This window comes from Nycticebus coucang, chromosome 7 (assembly GCF_027406575.1).
Source record: "Nycticebus coucang isolate mNycCou1 chromosome 7, mNycCou1.pri, whole genome shotgun sequence".
Lineage (NCBI taxonomy): Eukaryota > Metazoa > Chordata > Mammalia > Primates > Lorisidae > Nycticebus > Nycticebus coucang.
In genome coordinates this window covers 55,561,903-55,579,212 of record NC_069786.1, presented here as the reverse complement: position 1 = coordinate 55,579,212, position 17,310 = coordinate 55,561,903, and the positions used below count along the sequence as shown (strand labels likewise).

At 37.8% G+C, this 17,310-nt stretch overlaps 1 protein-coding gene across 2 annotated transcripts in view; it reads left to right on the top strand.

Annotated features, from left to right (window-relative positions):
* Nucleotides 1–17,310, top strand: part of PLA2R1 (phospholipase A2 receptor 1) — a 134,605-nt gene that overhangs the window by 92,734 nt on the left and 24,561 nt on the right. For both annotated transcript variants that reach the window (XM_053597839.1, XM_053597838.1), the window contains exons 15-20: nt 1,220–1,352; nt 1,918–1,953; nt 2,420–2,577; nt 8,566–8,630; nt 9,105–9,208; nt 11,063–11,202. In XM_053597839.1, coding sequence (XP_053453814.1) covers nt 1,220–1,352; nt 1,918–1,953; nt 2,420–2,577; nt 8,566–8,630; nt 9,105–9,208; nt 11,063–11,202 — 636 coding nt within the window. The remainder of the gene's footprint in view (nt 1–1,219; nt 1,353–1,917; nt 1,954–2,419; nt 2,578–8,565; nt 8,631–9,104; nt 9,209–11,062; nt 11,203–17,310) is intronic.

Below are 17,310 nucleotides of genomic sequence, written 5' to 3'. Positions count from 1 at the left end.
GCCTAACTTTGAAATGGTAAAGACCAAGGAGAAATGCCCACTACATAGATTGTATTCAGAATTGCGGCAAGGGATTTGTGATGAAGCTGTATGCTTCTGGTGGAAACTGAAATAATGCTAAGGGCATACTAGTTAAAAAATAAGAATAACATTTCTACTCCAATACTGCTTCTTTGGAAGAGTGTCAGGTTCAGAGAGCAGGACATGATCTTGAAGATCACTAAGCCCCATCCATCTGTTTTGCTGGAGAAACCTAGGCCCAGAAAACAGAAGAAATATAGAAGAGTCAACTCACCCTGTAAATGGCAGCCACGGCATGGCATGGTTGGGTGGTTAAAGTCAGTGCAGCACTTAAAAAACTAAGAGGTTGAGAGCATTTCATTTTGTTTTAACAAAGCAAACTCATTAGTAATAAGAGAAGAATAGACAATGTGGTTCAGAATAAATGAGACAAGGCCATGAAGCAGTGGACTGAGTTCCTCACTACTCCTCATGCCATTCTCTGAACCCGAGGATATGTATTCATATGTTAGTTATATCTAAATTAGATGAATTGTTGCATAACTATGTACATGTTTGAGGAAGAATATAAATGGTTTCAAAATATCCTCCTTTTTCCAAATTTTTACCCCAATTTCACTAGTAGTCCATCCACTCTTCTGTCAGGTAGTCATTAAATAATTGAAAAGCACATTTATTTCATACCCCTGCTATATGAATTCTTTGGCATGCATGGATACTGATGGATAGTTACCTGATAAATCTATTAATTGATTAGTCTATTCCTGTTATCTAGGGCTAACAATTAGAGACTAAAAGCTTAGCAAATATGCAAAATAATTGACATCAGAGGTGATACCCAAATCTGACACAACCTTGATCCCTTGAGAAGTTTACCCAGGATTTCAAGGTGAGACTAACCCAGCCAGTAGAAATCAGTGTAAGTGCAGAATGAAGCTTGCATCTGATTGGTTCCTTCTGGAGAAAGGGGTAGCATGCCTCTTTTAAAGGGATAGGATCTTTAAGAAAAAATACTAAATATTGTTTGGCTTGTTCTTCACGAATGTCCAACAAACTTTAACTGGAATGCTATCCAGACATTTTCTGTGGCTCTCTCTAGAAGTCCATAGTGATTATGTACAGGAATGTCTTTTTTGATCTGTTGGAACTTGTTGTGGGGGAATCATCATTAAGGAATAACAAACTTCATCTGCTGCAGGTTGTCTCTTCATTTTTAGACAATATTTATTTGGAAGAAGATGCAAGAAATTGTGCTGTGTTTAAGGCAAACAAAACCTTGCTACCCTTGCACTGTGATTCCAAACGCGAGTGGATATGCAAAATTCCAAGAGGTAAAAATATTAATCAGATTTTTACTATATGTTTGGCTTCTAAAAACCAATAGAACTTTCCCAAGTAGAGGGTTACAGGCACCTTAAAATTTAAGCACCCTGAACCACAATACCAACAACCTGCTTGATGAACCAAATTACACTATTTCAACAAAGAATCCATCATGAGGAAATGAGAAAAAAATGACACTAATGCTGTATGCCAAGTCAGTTCATTAGGAATAAGGCAACCAGCTAATATTGCAGAATACTTTATTGTGCAAGTACAGTCTGAAAGAAATGTCACTCTGACTTTATAAGCAAACAGAACTACTTGTGAAATGAGTAAGTGGAAGCACTGGGCCCCCAGCCATGTCTGTGTCCTTCCTTCCTTAATCAAAGGCCTCTCTGGGGTCTCCTCTTCAAATAGGAGAACTGATCATATGTTCCCAACAGCCTAATGTACCTTTTTAAAAGTGATTTTTAAAAAGATGAAATACAGAGTGATATGTTTAGAGATGAGGTAACTCAGAGACAATGCACTTGTGAAGAAAGGTCAGTCAAGGTGATTTGCTTTCACTTGCAGACGTGAGACCCAAGACTCCATCCTGGTACCAGTACGGTAAGAGCAATCCTGGCACTTCTTGTCTTTCTAATTGTATACCATGTACGTGGTTCTGCACACCTCACTGTGTTATCAAGTCCTCGCTTGAGCCTCTCTCTTCTCGTGTCAACCTAGAAATAATTTGTTGAAATGAATGAACAAATGAATAAATGTGCCCATTAATTATAATTGAAGACTAATATCTTTGGTCATTTTTATGACATGTGATTTTAAAATGTGTCTATCCCTGACCTTTGTATACTAATGATGGTTTCTTGTATGAGGTGGACCAAGAAAAATAAGCAAATTATGTATTTGTGTTCATAGAGATGTGTGTGTCCATGTTCATATGTGTGTGTATACAAAATTTTTTTAATGCTGAGTGGCCAGATTGCAAAATTGGGGTCAGTTGTGGTGTACCTTATTTAAGCTGCATTCTGCGTCATTGGTTTTGCCTTATTTGAATCGTTTATTCTTCTTTCAGATGCACCCTGGCTCTTCTATCAGGACTCAGAATACCTTTTTCACACCTATGCCTCAGACTGGTCTGCCGTTGCGTTTGTCTGTGCCTGGCTGCGCGGTGATCTTCTCACAATTCACTCCGCACACGAGCAGGAATTCATCCACAGCAAAATAAAAGTGGTACTAGAACACACTGCTCCTTGAGAAATTCAGGGTTCAGGGCTGGCTTCTGTCCTTGGGGGGTGTGGATTTCATTTGAATTCAGACATTTACTTAAGTTTCAATAGAAGCCATAGATGTTCGAGAACTGCTCTTCTTCCAGGTATAGAGGTTAAGGGAAAATCACAGCCATACAGTTTTCCCGCGTTGCTCAGTCATTTCACTTCTCTTCATTCTTTGTTAGCAACAATGGAGAGGAAGTAGAATTTTGTTGTTTTGTGAGGTTCATGTGCTCGTTCAACACACATTTACTGAGTCCCTCCCAGGGACTAGAGTTCTATCAAAACTCTAAAACACACCAAAACACACCAAAATTCCTGCCCTCATGGAGTTTATAATCTAGTCTGGAGTGAAAGACCATAATCAATATTAGTAAATACATAGAGTGATGTAATATGTGGGTATTAGAAAAAGATAAATGGATAAACACCATGGTGGAAAATAAGGCTCAAATAAGGGACAGGAGGACCTGGGGGGGGTATAGGGCAGCTTTAAGGTTTCCAGTTTTACTAACGAGAGTATACTACTTTTATATTTGTAAAGACAATATACAAAAAATATTTAGGAGTAGTTTTCCATGTCAACTTAAAGTAGAGAAAAACTACTCAGTCCTTTGTGGAACTAAGCTAATCAGAAAGGAGCAAACTAATCAGCAAGGAATAGCGTACTGTTCAGTGTATCCCTTCAGTAAGCATTTATTAAGCATCAAGTGTGTAGCAGACACTGTGATATTTGTCAAGGACACAAAGAATGTACGAGATACAGTCTGTGTATTTTGTTTGTTGTTGTTGTTGTTGAGACAAAGTCTCACTCTGTGCCCTAACAGAGTGCAGTGGTGGTGTCATGGCTCACTGCAACCTCAGGCTCGAGCTGGGGGCATTCTGCTGCCTCAGCCTCCTGACTTGCTAGGATTACAGATGCGCACAATGCCTGCTGGCCTTTTTTTTTTTTTTTTTGTGGAGTCAGGGTCTTGCTCTTGCTCAGGCTGGTCTGGAACTCCTGAGTTCCTCCCACCTCAGCTTCCTGTACTGCTAGGACTCTACATATGAGCCACCACGCCTGGCACAGTCTGTGTTCTTAAAAAATCTGGATATGTATACTTCGAAACATCTTGTCTTACATAATAAGTACATACAATTTTATCTGTCAGTTTTTTAATAAAAATTAAAAGTCTGTAAATGATATGATGCTGTGAGTCAAATGGAGCAGTAGATGCACATTTCCATGGGGGCCCCATAGAGGAAAACTCTTACTCCCAACTTCCCTAGGAAGCCTTTGAAAGTATGAGAAAGCCATTTCCTTTCTCTATAATCTAACCATATTTCTTGATATCCAGGAATCTTTACTAGAGATACCATCATTTTTTTGGGGGGAGGGGGACAGAGTCTCACTCTGTTGCCTAAGCTAGAGTGCCATGATGTCGGCCTAGCTCACAGCAACCTCAAACTCCTGTGCTTAAGCAATCCTCTTGCCTCAGCCTCCCACAGAGATGGGACTAAGTCACCTGCCACAACGCCTACCTAGTTTTTTCTATTTTTAGTAGAGACCAGGTCTTGCTCTTGCTCAGGTTGGTTTCAAACTCCTGAGCTCAAGGGATCTACCCGCCTTGGCCTTCCAGAGTACTAGGATTACAGGTGTGAGCCACTGCGCCTGGCTGGCTCTATCGTCTTTTCATGTCTTTGTAAGTTAACTGTTAAAACAAAGCCCTATGTTAAAGTATCCTAAGCCTATGGGAGAAATGTCTTCCTTCAAGCTCACGGGCTTTACCATTTTTGTATCCTGTTTTTGCTCATATAGCTGTAGGCAGCTCAGGTCAGAGGTCAGATAACAAGCACATGATGCTGCTGACGCTCAGTGGCAGAACCACCTCTAGATCCACCATCAGTGTGTATGCTATTTTGTCACTTTTCCACTCCTGCAACTGGAGCACTGGAGGGAAACCATAATGTAGGTTCAATATTAACAAATTACATACTATAATGTCAGAAAATCCATGTTTCTTTGGCCAGACAGCAAACTCCTCGCCTCAGATGACACTAACAAGAGATCAGATGAATGGCTAAAAACAAATCCAACAATATGCAAAATGTCTATCCTCGAAAGAGCTGCCATTTGGCCAGTATGTACCATAACAGTGTTAGGATGGTGCTCAGCATTAAAATTTAATCTTTCCAAGAACCTGGAAGTCTTTTATGTGTACCATTTATAGATGAGGAACCAAAGACTTCAAACAGGTTAAGCAACTTAGTTACATGGCAGCTAAGTGGCAGAATTTGGAAGGAAACCCAGGCCATCTGACTTACAAGGTCATTTAAAAACCCTACCCAGTATTGCCTGCAACAGCAGAACAGCAGTCTCCAGGGCATATAAGCGCACAGTGTCTTCATTGCATTAAAATTTAGTTCCAGAATCCTTCCCCAAAAGATGGCCACCAACTCCATCTCAGGCATAAACAACACAGGCTTCATCATTTTTCCAACAGGAGCTTGGCTATTCTGGGAACTTCTGTAAGCCTTCTGTATTCACCTTTCTATTTAATTCATCTTCTAATCGCCAGTGGGGATGGTGAAGTTAATAACTCCCACAGAAAAGAATAATGAAACTCCATGAGCTTGGCAGCTTTAGTCGTGGTCGCCAGTGCCATGATTCAGGGGCAGACTCTGATCTCAAATAGGACAAACATTGTGGTGATTTATATAGCAAAATTGTCAACCAGCCAATAACCATGTTAATATAGAAAGTCCCATCAGTGTTATGGGTGATCTTCTGACTCATCTAACACCTTACTGTGCTACAGAAAAGAAAAAAAAAATTACTGGTAAGTACAGGATGTGGAGACCAGGAAAGGGGCCTAGAACTGTCTTAGTCTATTTGGGCTGAACACCATAGACTGGATGGCTTACAAATAACAGAAATTTATTGCTCACAGTTCTGAAGGATGGAAGTTCAAGATCCAGGCACTGTCAGATTCAATGTCTGGTGAGGGCCCACTTCCTGGTTCATCTGTGTCCTGTGTTCATCTGTGTTCATAGTGGAAGGAGCAAGGGAGCTCTCCAAGGTCCCTGCCATAGGGGCACAATCCCATTCACGAGGGCCCCATCCTTATGACCTAATCATTTCCCTAAGTCTCCCTCCACTTTGTCGTGTATCAACTTGGAGGTTAGGATTTCAGCATGTAAATTTGGGGAGAACACAAACATTTAGTCTATAAGCAAATATCAATGGGAAAGGGTATTAAATTAGAAGAAGGTGGTAGATTTGCAAGCAGTTCTTATTTCTGCACAATTTGTTATGACCTTGAGCATGTTTTGTTGGTGGTGGTGAAAGTGGCATTTATGGTGAACGTTCACATTTCGTAAGTAAGAAATCCCATGCTTAAGAATGTCCTACTGAAATAGGTTAATCCAGAAGAACTTATTTTATTACAGGATGAGGAGCCAAATTTGTGGAGGTCATGCCACTCACTTTTTGTGGCATGCTTATCCTATAAATGTAGGAAGAATAGAAATAAGTAATTAAATATTTTAAAAATTACATTTCTGATTTGTATAGCTCACCTCCGAAGAGTAGTAACTGGAATTGTGTAAAACAAAAATAAGATTAGTTGAAGTGTCAAAAAATCCCTTATGAACAAGGAAACTGGGTTTTTAAACAGTTTTTAAAATCTGAAGCGAAGAAAACATTGTTAACAAGATGTTTTCAGCTTGAAACTCTTGAATAACAGAAGACTACAAGGCATGATAGAGTGACTTCATTTGGGGAGCCATCTTGATAATCAGATTAATTTGCAGGTGGGGGAAGGCGTAAGCTCTTTAGGAACTGACATATACTGTTACCCAATTGGTCCACGTGGCTAACATTTTTACACTGTTATGCAACGTTGGCATTTTTGAAATGGCAACTTATCATTATTATTAAAATTTGATTTCTAAATACTTCTAAAAATACCTACCAAATCTATTAGTCTTCCTCCAATATATGGGGCTTAAAACCCTTTAAAAGAACTTGGTCTTGTTGTTTGTTTGTTTTGGTTGTTTTTTTGGTTGTTGTTTTTTTTTTTATTTTATTTTTTTATTCTCTTGCCTCAGCCTTCTGAGTAGCTGGGACTACAGGCACCCACCACAACGCTCGGCTATTTTTTTGTTGCAGTTTGGCCGGGGCGGGGTTCGAACCCACCACCCTCGGTATATGGGGCCGGCGCCCTACCCACTCAGCCATAGGCACTGCCCAGTCTTGTCATTTTTGATGGGAACATTTTAAGAGAGGACAAGCTGTTCTTCCTTATATTTTTTAGTAAATTAATATGCTAACTGTTGCTGGGATTTTCGTTTATCTGTAAGTGTTCTTTCCATGTAATGTTAATTGTAAGTGCAGTTTGTATCTATCAAAACATAATTGATGTTACAAATGCGTGTTTGCATCACATTTCTTTATACAAGCACAAGCAACAAGTTTTCTCTTGTTGTAGTCTTATGCCTCAGCTAAAATTTAAAACATCTGCTTTTGACATTGGATTTTTTTTCAGTCTGGGAATCTTCAAGCATGTCCTAGGAAGTTCTGTGCCCTGTCACAAAGGTTGTAATGTGGAGGGTGGAAGATTACCAGGCCATAAGCAAGGTGGTAATAAATATGTCACTTAAGATGCAGTCATTATAATTTCTCTTAAGAGCTCCGTAATTGGGGTAGTGAACAATCAGGCCATGAGTTCCACCCCTGTTGCACGTGAGACCTATTTAGACTGAATAAAATTGTTGTGGCTCTCCCACTGAGTTCACAGCCAGTCTCAATAGACCCATTCCAAAGTCTGACAATGGGAACCTAAATTCAGCATGTAAGAACATGTCCATGAAACGGCACCTCAGGGATCCAAAATTATAGTTGTTCCGTCTTGTATTAGTCTCAAATTGCTGATACGGCAAACAGCCACAATGTTTAAGGAATAAAAATACCTGCTTATAAATTAGAATGTTAGAGAGCTATTAAGTTCTATTGTATAGTGACCTGAAATTCATACAGAAAAATAATATGTCTTAAAATTTATTCCCAAGTCTTTACAGAAGAAATGAGAGTATGTATTTGAATATATAATACCTTTACACTAACACTTTTTAGCATATAAAAGTTACGGTTCACACATACTGATACACACACATAACACATGTTTACACCATAAAGTACACTGATTTAGAGGTCTTACAAAAACCCTTACTGCCTCTTTCTCTTTTATACTTAAAGAGGGAATTTCAATTTCCTGCATCGTAAGTCGAGCGTTACATCTGCTCTAACACGTGTGTGCCTGTGTTTCGATTTTAGACTTTCTTGTACTTAGGACCACATGATTAATACTGGTGTAAAAATTAATACAATAAACAAAGGATAACTTTCTCATTGTTAAATACTGGGAATCCTGTAGTATTTTGTCCGATGCTGTGTTGTGTTCGAATGGGGAAAGTGCTAATGCTGTTTAAGGCTTACCAATCAGACCAATGACTAAAGTTCAAAATCTTTATACTACTGATGCTTTTGTGCCTTGTACTATTTTTCTAATAGATGTGACCTATTCAATGAATTTTTATAAATCACTAAGAGGATAAGCCATGCATATTTTTAGTTAGGAAAGGAAATCATTTTTCATTTTACTTTACAACATTACTTTTTAAATCCCTCTTATATAGTTGAAAAGTTTACTTTTCAAGTTGTATTACGCAAAAATTATTTTCAATGTTTGATTCAACTTTCTGCCATAATGGGGAAGGAATTTTTTAGAATAATGAAGTTTCAGGTTTTCTCAAAATGCTAGGGCTTAGTATACTTTTCCTTAGACAATGGGGTAAAATACAAAAGAATAGCAAGCTATTAACAGCAATCCCATTAATCTTAATAGTGAAAAAGGAAAACAAGTAGAATAAATGCTGACATTTTCCTTTTTTTTTTTTTTTCTTTTAATAGTTGTCAAAGTATGGTGCAAACTGGTGGATGGGACTTCAAGAAGAAACAGCCAATGATGAATTTCGGTATGAACCGAGATCAATTTACATTTAATTTTGTTTGATAAGTTTTTATATGCAGAATGATCGGATCAGATTTTAGTAATCAATTTGTTGAGTAGTCTTCAAATGTCATCTTTTATGCATAAATTTTCATTTCCTTAACTAAAGACATGAGTGTTTTAAGTGTATACTCACAGAACCATCACCACAAGGTCTGCCATGAATATATCCATTACCTCCAAAAGTTTCCTCCTACCCTATTTATTCATTCATTCATTTTTTATGGTAATAACACTTAACATAAAATCTACCCTTTTAGACACATTTTAAGTGTACGGTACAATATTGTTAACTATAGGCACTGTGTTACACATGAGTATTTTTATTAATTTAATAAAACATCATGCCTTTAATTCATACTTCAGAACTCTAAGAATGGTATTAGAAATTGAACATGCAGAATGAGAGAAGACCCTAAAAGTTTTAATTTTCCTACAGCTGGAGAGATGGAACACCAGTAATATACCAGAACTGGGACAAAGGGAGAGAAATATCTGTGACTAATCAGAGCTTGAGATGTGGCTTCATTTCTTCCATAACAGGTTATTTTCTTTATCCATTTGGGGGTTTATACTGGTGGTTTCCAGGAGGCTTGAAATCTCCTTTTCATTGCGTGAGTTCAATGAGAAGGTTCTGTTGGACTAATTTTTCTTTTGAGTTGACCGTGTTCAATTTTGCCAGTCCTAAGGCTTAAGGATGGCCCGTCCTTCTGTTTAATCCATACAATCACATTCTTGAAAATAATTTACATCTGAATAAATATTTTCTAATGGACCAAAACAGCACCAAAAAATGGACCCACTGAAACTGCTAAAACATACTGGGGGTGGTGCCAAAAAATGCATTTACACTTTAAGAGATCTTGTTGAAAGCAAAATCAATCATCTCCCAAAAAGAGTATGAATTGCAGGCAAAATGGGTGTGCACAGCATGTCTCTGTACACTTGACCAGTAATGGCACCTTCAATTCAACTTTGAAAAGTAACGCTGTTCTCCATGAAATTTCCATATGGGCTGATTGCTAGTATCCAATTTATAAGTGGCCAGAACTTTTAAACTCTGTGAAATTGCTTTCCCACTTACTAAAGACTTATCCACTCACTAAAAATTTTTCTTCAATTCAATATTCCTTTTTTTTAATACCTGGAATTAACTGCTGCTTGCGCCAGCAATTCATTAAATAGCAATTGTTTACAACTTGAATTTAGAAGTATGTGTAGGTTGAAGACTGGTTTTAATTGTGTTCATCTGTACAGTGTTGTTGGATTGATGCTCCCTTATTCCCACCCCCACCTTTCTAAAGCTAATGATATTCCCTCTCTACAGATTAAAAGATAATGATATTCCCTCTCTACAGATTAATAACCTACCTGTGCCCCAGGTCGGAATAAACATGGAGAGCAATCCCTGGTGTGAGGGCATTGAGGAAAGGAAATCGTCCTCTGAATGGAGGAAAGGAAAATCCATGTGGTTAATCAGTTTGCTTTTGCCAGCAGGTGTCACAACAGCCTACAGAAAGGGCTGTTTTATGAGACTGAAGGATAGCAGCTGTCTGTGTTGAACAGAATATTCCAGCCCCTCCTTCAAAATGCCAACGTCTTTTTGGCTCATATTCCTAATGCTAGAAAACTGAGACTACCCTTGCAATTTTCATGCACCCTGCACTGTTCTGGGACTTATGATTCAAATGCTAAAATATGTTCTACATGGGTATAACCCTTACTCTGAAACGATAGATCTTCTAAATTGGAAAAAAAAAAAAAAAGTCAGTTTGCAGGAGGCTTAGGACTTGAGGATATGTCTTATCGAGGGCATGTCTATCTGTGAGTCTTTTATTTCAGGGTCAGTATTAAGAAATGCTCTTTTCAACTGGCTTATTGTACCCTCAATGAATCCCCAACAATAAAAAAAAAAGAAAAAAAAAAAAGAAATGCTCTTTTCTTAGAAATTGCTGAATGGGTTTTTCTATGGAATTTTCTAAAGAATTATAAAGTGAAAACAACCATGTACTATTTTATTGTCTTCTTTCTCTCTGTACATTGAAGCTGAATATTTTTTAAAAAAAATATTCCTCTGCAAAGTATTCTTTTGCTATCCAAGTCAAATATTCTTGGGGCTTTAATCAACCCTGTGATTTCAGTTGCAGTATTTGTTTAGATTGTTTTCTTTGCATTTGCAGAATTCTTCATTCCTAAATTAGCATTACTGATTTGGCACCTTGCCCAGTTAGTTGTTGTCACTAGAGAACTCCCTGATCAGTAGTTAAGTTTTGTTCAGTTTCTACATTTAAAAAAATTCTCAAAAAGCATAGCAATCACGAAAATAATATTATAGAGAAGGGCTACGAAGAGTCACCATTGTTTTTTAAGTCAATTCTAACCCATTTTCTCCTTTAGGACTCTGGGGTAGTGAAGAGTGTTCAGTTTCTATGCCAAGTATCTGTAAGAGAAAGAAGATTTGGGTCATCGAGAAAGAGAATAATACACCAAAACAACACGGAACATGTCCCAAGGGATGGCTGTATTTTAACTATAAGGTAAACTCATTTTCCAGAAGTTACCTTTGTTTCTCTTTTGTTGATACTGATTTTAGAAAGCGATCAAAAAATCGGAAGGGTTCTTAAAAAACTAAGAGTTGTCCATAGGACTTGGAATTTTTGGTTACAACTTTCAAGAGATTGGAGAAGTTTTCCATTTAGTAACAAACCTTTTGGAACAAAAAAGTTTTGGTCAAACACAGCCTGGACACCACCCCTCATTGGTATACACCTGGCATAGTCATTTATGGTTCTGGATGAAGGTTTCCTTAGCGTGCTGTGAGTTGTGTGTGCACGTGTGCATGTCCACACGCATGCCTGGACATGTCTATCCCGTGCTCCTGAAAGAGCTGTGAGCCGCAGAGGGACCAGATCCACCTTCTCCTTTTGTGTCTTCCATGCCTGGAGCCAGCACAGCGCTCTGCCCACTTGTGAATTAACAGACTAATAACTTAGCTTGGTCACTGTCATCTTGAGTCTCATAAAGCTGGTACTTTCATACAGAATTGAATTAAGAAAAAAAAATTGCCAATGGGGATATTGTAAACCAGATTTATTATTTCTGATACTGCCTTCAATTAAGGCCTAGACTTTCTCTCCATTCCTTATGTTTTATAATAAAATAACTTTATAGGCCTTAGGTGTAAGTAATTAAAATACATCCCAAATTATAATTGTTTAACTCTCAGAGAATTAAAAACCCAAACTGTGTCATAATCTCATATGCTAATGTGAGATTGCTCTTCAATCGTGGATGGCCAGTTCTCAATCTAAGCGCTGACTGAGCGCTTAGACTGACGCGGAGGAGGCAGGGCATCCTCAATTTTTCCGTGTTCTTCCTCCGTGTTAATTTGTGGAATGGGGCCGCTTGGATTTTACACACATTTGTTGTATACCGACTGTATATTTGGCACTGGTTTTTAATTTATGATAAAATACACATAAGATATAGTTCACAATTTTAGCTATTTTTAAGTTTCCTGTTTACTAATATTAAGTACTGTACATTTACATTGTTGTGCAGAAGATCTGCAGACCCTTTCATCTTACAAAGGTAAAACTCTGTACCCATTAAAAAGCAGCTCCCTGTCTGTCCTCCTAGTGCCTGGCAACCACCATTCTACTTTCTTTGTCTATGAATTTGTCTTCTTTAAATACCTCATAAGTGGAATCGTACAGCATTTGTTTGTTTGTGACCAGCTTGTTTCACTTAATATGAGCCTTCAAGACTCATCAGTGTTGTAGCAAGTGACTGGATTTCCTTCTTGTTTAAAGCTGAATGATCCTGTTGTGTGGACAGACCGTGTTTTATTCATGTTTATTATTCGTCAGTTGATGGATATTTTGGTTGCCTCCCCTCTTGGCTAACTGACTTTCCTGAGTGAGTTCATATGCATATATTTTTTATTTTGTTGAGTGTTTACAGTATACAAAATTATTGTCCCCACTTTACATGTGTGAAGACTGATGCTAATAAAACTGTGACTTTTCTGAAACTTCACAATGAGTAACTGACAGGCTGAGAATCACCGTATATTTTCTGACCCTGAGTCTGGTGGTTTTGCCCCTTTCCTAGGCCTGGCATTTTATATTAGAACTTAAGGATTGCTACTCCGGAAATGCAAATTAATACAACCGTGAGTGAGATATGCCACCCATCTATTAGATGACCAAAATCCAGAACTTTGACAACACCAAATTCTAGCAAGGACGCTAAGCCCCAGGAATCTCGTTCATTCCTAGTGGGAATGCAAAATGGTGCAGCCACTGGGGAAGACAGCGGCAGTTTCTTACAAAACCAAATATACTCACCATGACATCCAGGAGTCACATCTACTGGTATTTGCGCAAACACGTTGAAAACTTATGCCCAAATAATGGCCTGCCCATGGATGTTTATAACATCTTTCTTTTTAATTACTAAAACTTAGGAAAAAACAAGATGCCTTGTAGAATGTGAATGTGTAAATAAAAACTGTGGTACGTTCAGACAATGGAGTATTACCCAGCACTAAAAAGAAATGAGCTGTCAAGCCCTGAAAAGACATGGAGAAAACTTAAATGCATATTACTAAAAGAAAGAAACCAGTCTGAAAAGGCTACGGTACTACATGATTTCAATTATATGACATTCCAGAAAAGGCAAAACTATGGAGACAGCAAAAAGATCAGTGATTGCCAACTGTTGCAGGGAGGGAAGGTTAAATGGCTAGAGCACAGAACTTTCTTTCTTTTTTTTTAATTTCAGATTAATCTGAGAATATAAACAATTAGGTTACAATGTTTGTGTTTATTAAGTCCTGGTTGTGTCCTGCACCCAGGAGGTCCCCATTAGGTAGAAGCACTCCAGTCCTCCACCCTCCCCCCGGCTTGAATTAAATTAAGTTTTTCTCTTGGGTAGGCACGTATTAGTTCGTCTGCTGGCTTCATGTTAGTATTGAGTACATTGGATACTTGTTTTTCGTTCTTGTGATACTTTACTAAAGAGAATGTGCTCCAACTCTATCCAGGTTAATACAAAAGATGTCAATTCTCCATCTTTTTATGGCTGAATAGTATTCCATGGTAGACATATACCAGTTTATTAATCCTTCATGTGTTGATGGGCATTTGGGTTGTTTCCACATCTTAGCGATTATAAATTGAGCTGGGATAAACAATCTAGTGCAAAGAAAAAATGATTTTTTTCTTCTGCGTAGATGCCTAGTAATGGGATTATAGAATCAAATGGAGGGTTGAGTTCTTTGAGGATTCTTCATACTTCTTTCCAAAGAGACTGTGTTAGTTTGCAATCCCACCAACAGTGTAAGAGTGTCCCCTTCTCTCCACACCCACACCAGCACAGAAGATTCTTAGGGCAGTGTAAATACTCTGAATGATAATACAATGGGCAATACTTTTACAAATGCATAGAATGTACACCAATAGTAAACCCTAATGTTAACTATGGAATGTGGGTGGTTATGATACATCAATGTAGGTTTATCAACTATAACAAATATAGCACTTTGGTAAGGGATGTTTATAATGGTGGAAGCTATGCATTTGTGGGACAGGTGATATGTGGGAAATTTCTGTACCTTACTCTTAATTTTGCTGTGTAACTACAACTGCTCTAAAAAAAAAAATCAAGCCTTTAATAATAATTTTTCTAAAAGAATTGCCATTCCAGCTTAGCCCCATGTTACAATCAGCCCAATGGCCCTGTGAGATATTTTCTAGAATAATGTAATGGAGCTTCAAAACTCTACTATTGCATAAAAGTGCACTATTTTTAATAGTTGGTTCTTTCTTGTATATTTCTTATTTTCTTAAACTACAAAGTCTTCCTACCAGTTTTAAATTATTACATTTCTTTATGAAAAATTTGGCAGTGCCCGTAGCTCAGTGGGTAGAACACTAGCCACATACACCAAGGCTGGTGGTTCGAGCCTGGCCAGGGCCAGCTAAAACAGCAATGAAAACTGCAACAACAACAAAAATAGCCAGGCATTGTGGCTAGCACCTGTAGTCCCAGCTACTTGGGAGGCTGAGGCAGGAGAATTGCTTAAGCTCAAGAGTTTGAAGTTGCTGTGAGCTGTGATGCCACGGCACTCTACCCAGGGCAACAGCCTGAGACTCTGTCTCAAGAAAAAAAAAAAATTGTGGCTCTTATTCAATAAGACACCGAGTGTGGATATTACTAAGTCTCTTATTAAAACCTTTGACAATTGGGGGGTTTAAGCATTTTTATTGAGGATAAATATATATAACATAAAATTTGTCATTTTAACTATTATTAAGTGTACAAGTTAGTAGCATTAATTACCTGCATAATGTTGTACAAACATCATCTCTTATTTCCAAAATTTTGTCATAATCCCAAAGAGAGACTGTGTAACCATTGAGCAGTAATTTTCCATTCCCTTCCCCTCCCCTTCCATCCCCTGGTCACCTCTAATTTTTCTATCTCTGTGAATGTACTTATTCTGGATATTTTATGCAACGGACTCATACGCTATTTGTCTTCGTGTTGGTTTATTTCATTTACCATGATGTTATCAAGATTCATCCATATTAGCATATATTAAAACCTTCTTCGTTTTCAAAGCTGAATCATATTCACATAGATGAATAGACCATATTTTGTTATTTTTTCATCTATTGATGGACACTAGGATTGTTTCCATTCTTTGACTATTGAGAATAATGCTATAATTAACACTGGTGTGTAAGTTGTTTTTTGAGTGTCTCTTTTCAATTATTTTGATTATATACCTATAAGTAAAATTTCTGGGCATCTAGTAATTCTATGTTTAACTTTGCAAGGAACTGATACACTGTTTTCTACAGTGCCTAAACCATTTTACAATCCTGCCAGCAGTGTATGAAGATTTCAATTTTGCCACATCCTTGCCCACACGTGCTATTGTCTGCCTCTTCTGTTGTAGCACTCTGTGATCCTAATACGTGTGAGATGTCATCTCATTGTGGTTTTGATTTGTCTTCCCCTACTGGTTAATGGTGTTTAGCAACTTTGCATGTGCTCATTAGCCATTTGTTTAACTTCTTTGGAAAAATATCTATCGCAGTCCTTCATCCATTTTTAAATTGGGTTATCTTTTGATTGTTGAGTTGTATGATTCTTTACATATTCTTGATGTGAAACCCGATCAGATATATTTACAAACTATTTTTCAGGTTGTCTTTTAACTTTCTTGATAATGCCCTTTGATGCACAAAAGTTTTTAATTTTGATGAAGCCTAACTTGTTTACTTTGGATTTTTGTCCTTTGTGCTTTTGATATTATACTTAAGAATTCATTGCCAAATCCAAGCTCATGAATATTTACTCCTGTGTTTTCTTCTGAGAGCTCTTACATTTAGGTTGTGGGTTTGTTTTTATTTAATGCTTAAAACACTTTCATGTAGAGTTAGAGAAAAATATTTATCAATAACTAATGCTAATTATTTTAGTTCAAAACAAATAGTTTTCACAACTATTACAATAAGTGCATCCTGTGGTGGTCTGCAGGGAACAGGCACACAGGAATACCTATCTCATCTCAAAATCACATTTTTGATGCAGGTAGTGAACAACCCAAAAGCATGAACACAACTGTTCTATTCCTAATTCATACTTCTTTGCATGTATAAAAATGGACATGTTAAGGAAATTAAAGGTAAGTCAAATCCTTGGCATTAGAAAAATAATTCTTAGAAACCTAGAATCGTTGGTTTTAGTTCAGCTCTTGGCTGTTCCCCTTCCCCCAAGCTTTGTCTGCATAGCTAAGCTCCACCCATGAGTCCTGTGCACGCGTTGGGAACAAAGTGGCAGTCATGGTGGAACAAACTGGGGGCAAAAGAACAAGCAAATGCCTCCCACAAAAGAAATAGAGCATAAACACGTAAATGAGAGTAGGGGGCCTTCTGAAGCTAGCCCTGGAGCAGGATTAAAATGCCCTCATGTAGCTCAGAGTTGTAGAAAAATATTGACAGATAACTAACAGCTAGATCTGTAGTTCTCAGCCCTAGTCAAATATTTAGAATCAGCAGGTGAGCTTTTTAAAAACATCAAGGTGAAATATTGTCCTGAAAATTCTTATTTAACTTATCTGTGTGGGATTCAGGCAACTGAATTTTTAAAAAGCTCCTTCAGGGCGGCACCTGTGGCTCAAAGGAGTAGGGTGCCAGCCCCATATGCCAGAGGTGGGGGGTTCAAACCCAGCCCCAGCCAAAAACCACAAAAAAAAAAAAAAGAAAGAAAAGCTCCTTCAGTTATCCTAACGTGCAGCCAATATTTGCCCAGCAATTCAACAATCATAATTCCACAACTTTGTCAACAAGGTATTCAGAGGATTTGATTGTGAAGAACATCGTCACAGCAGGCTTCATGAGTAGGTGATCATTTTCTGGGCACAGTATCAGAGTCACCATCCATGTCTCCTCACCCACAGTGACTTCCCTTGCTTATTAATAGATAAAATTCCAAGGGGTTTCATTCCTTTACCTTAACATTTTCCTTTTAATTGTTTATTTATTTAGGTTTTTTTTGGGGGGGGGCGGGGTCTTGTTTTGTTTTGCTTTTGAAACAGATTCTCACTCTGTCATCCTGGGTAGAGTGTCGTG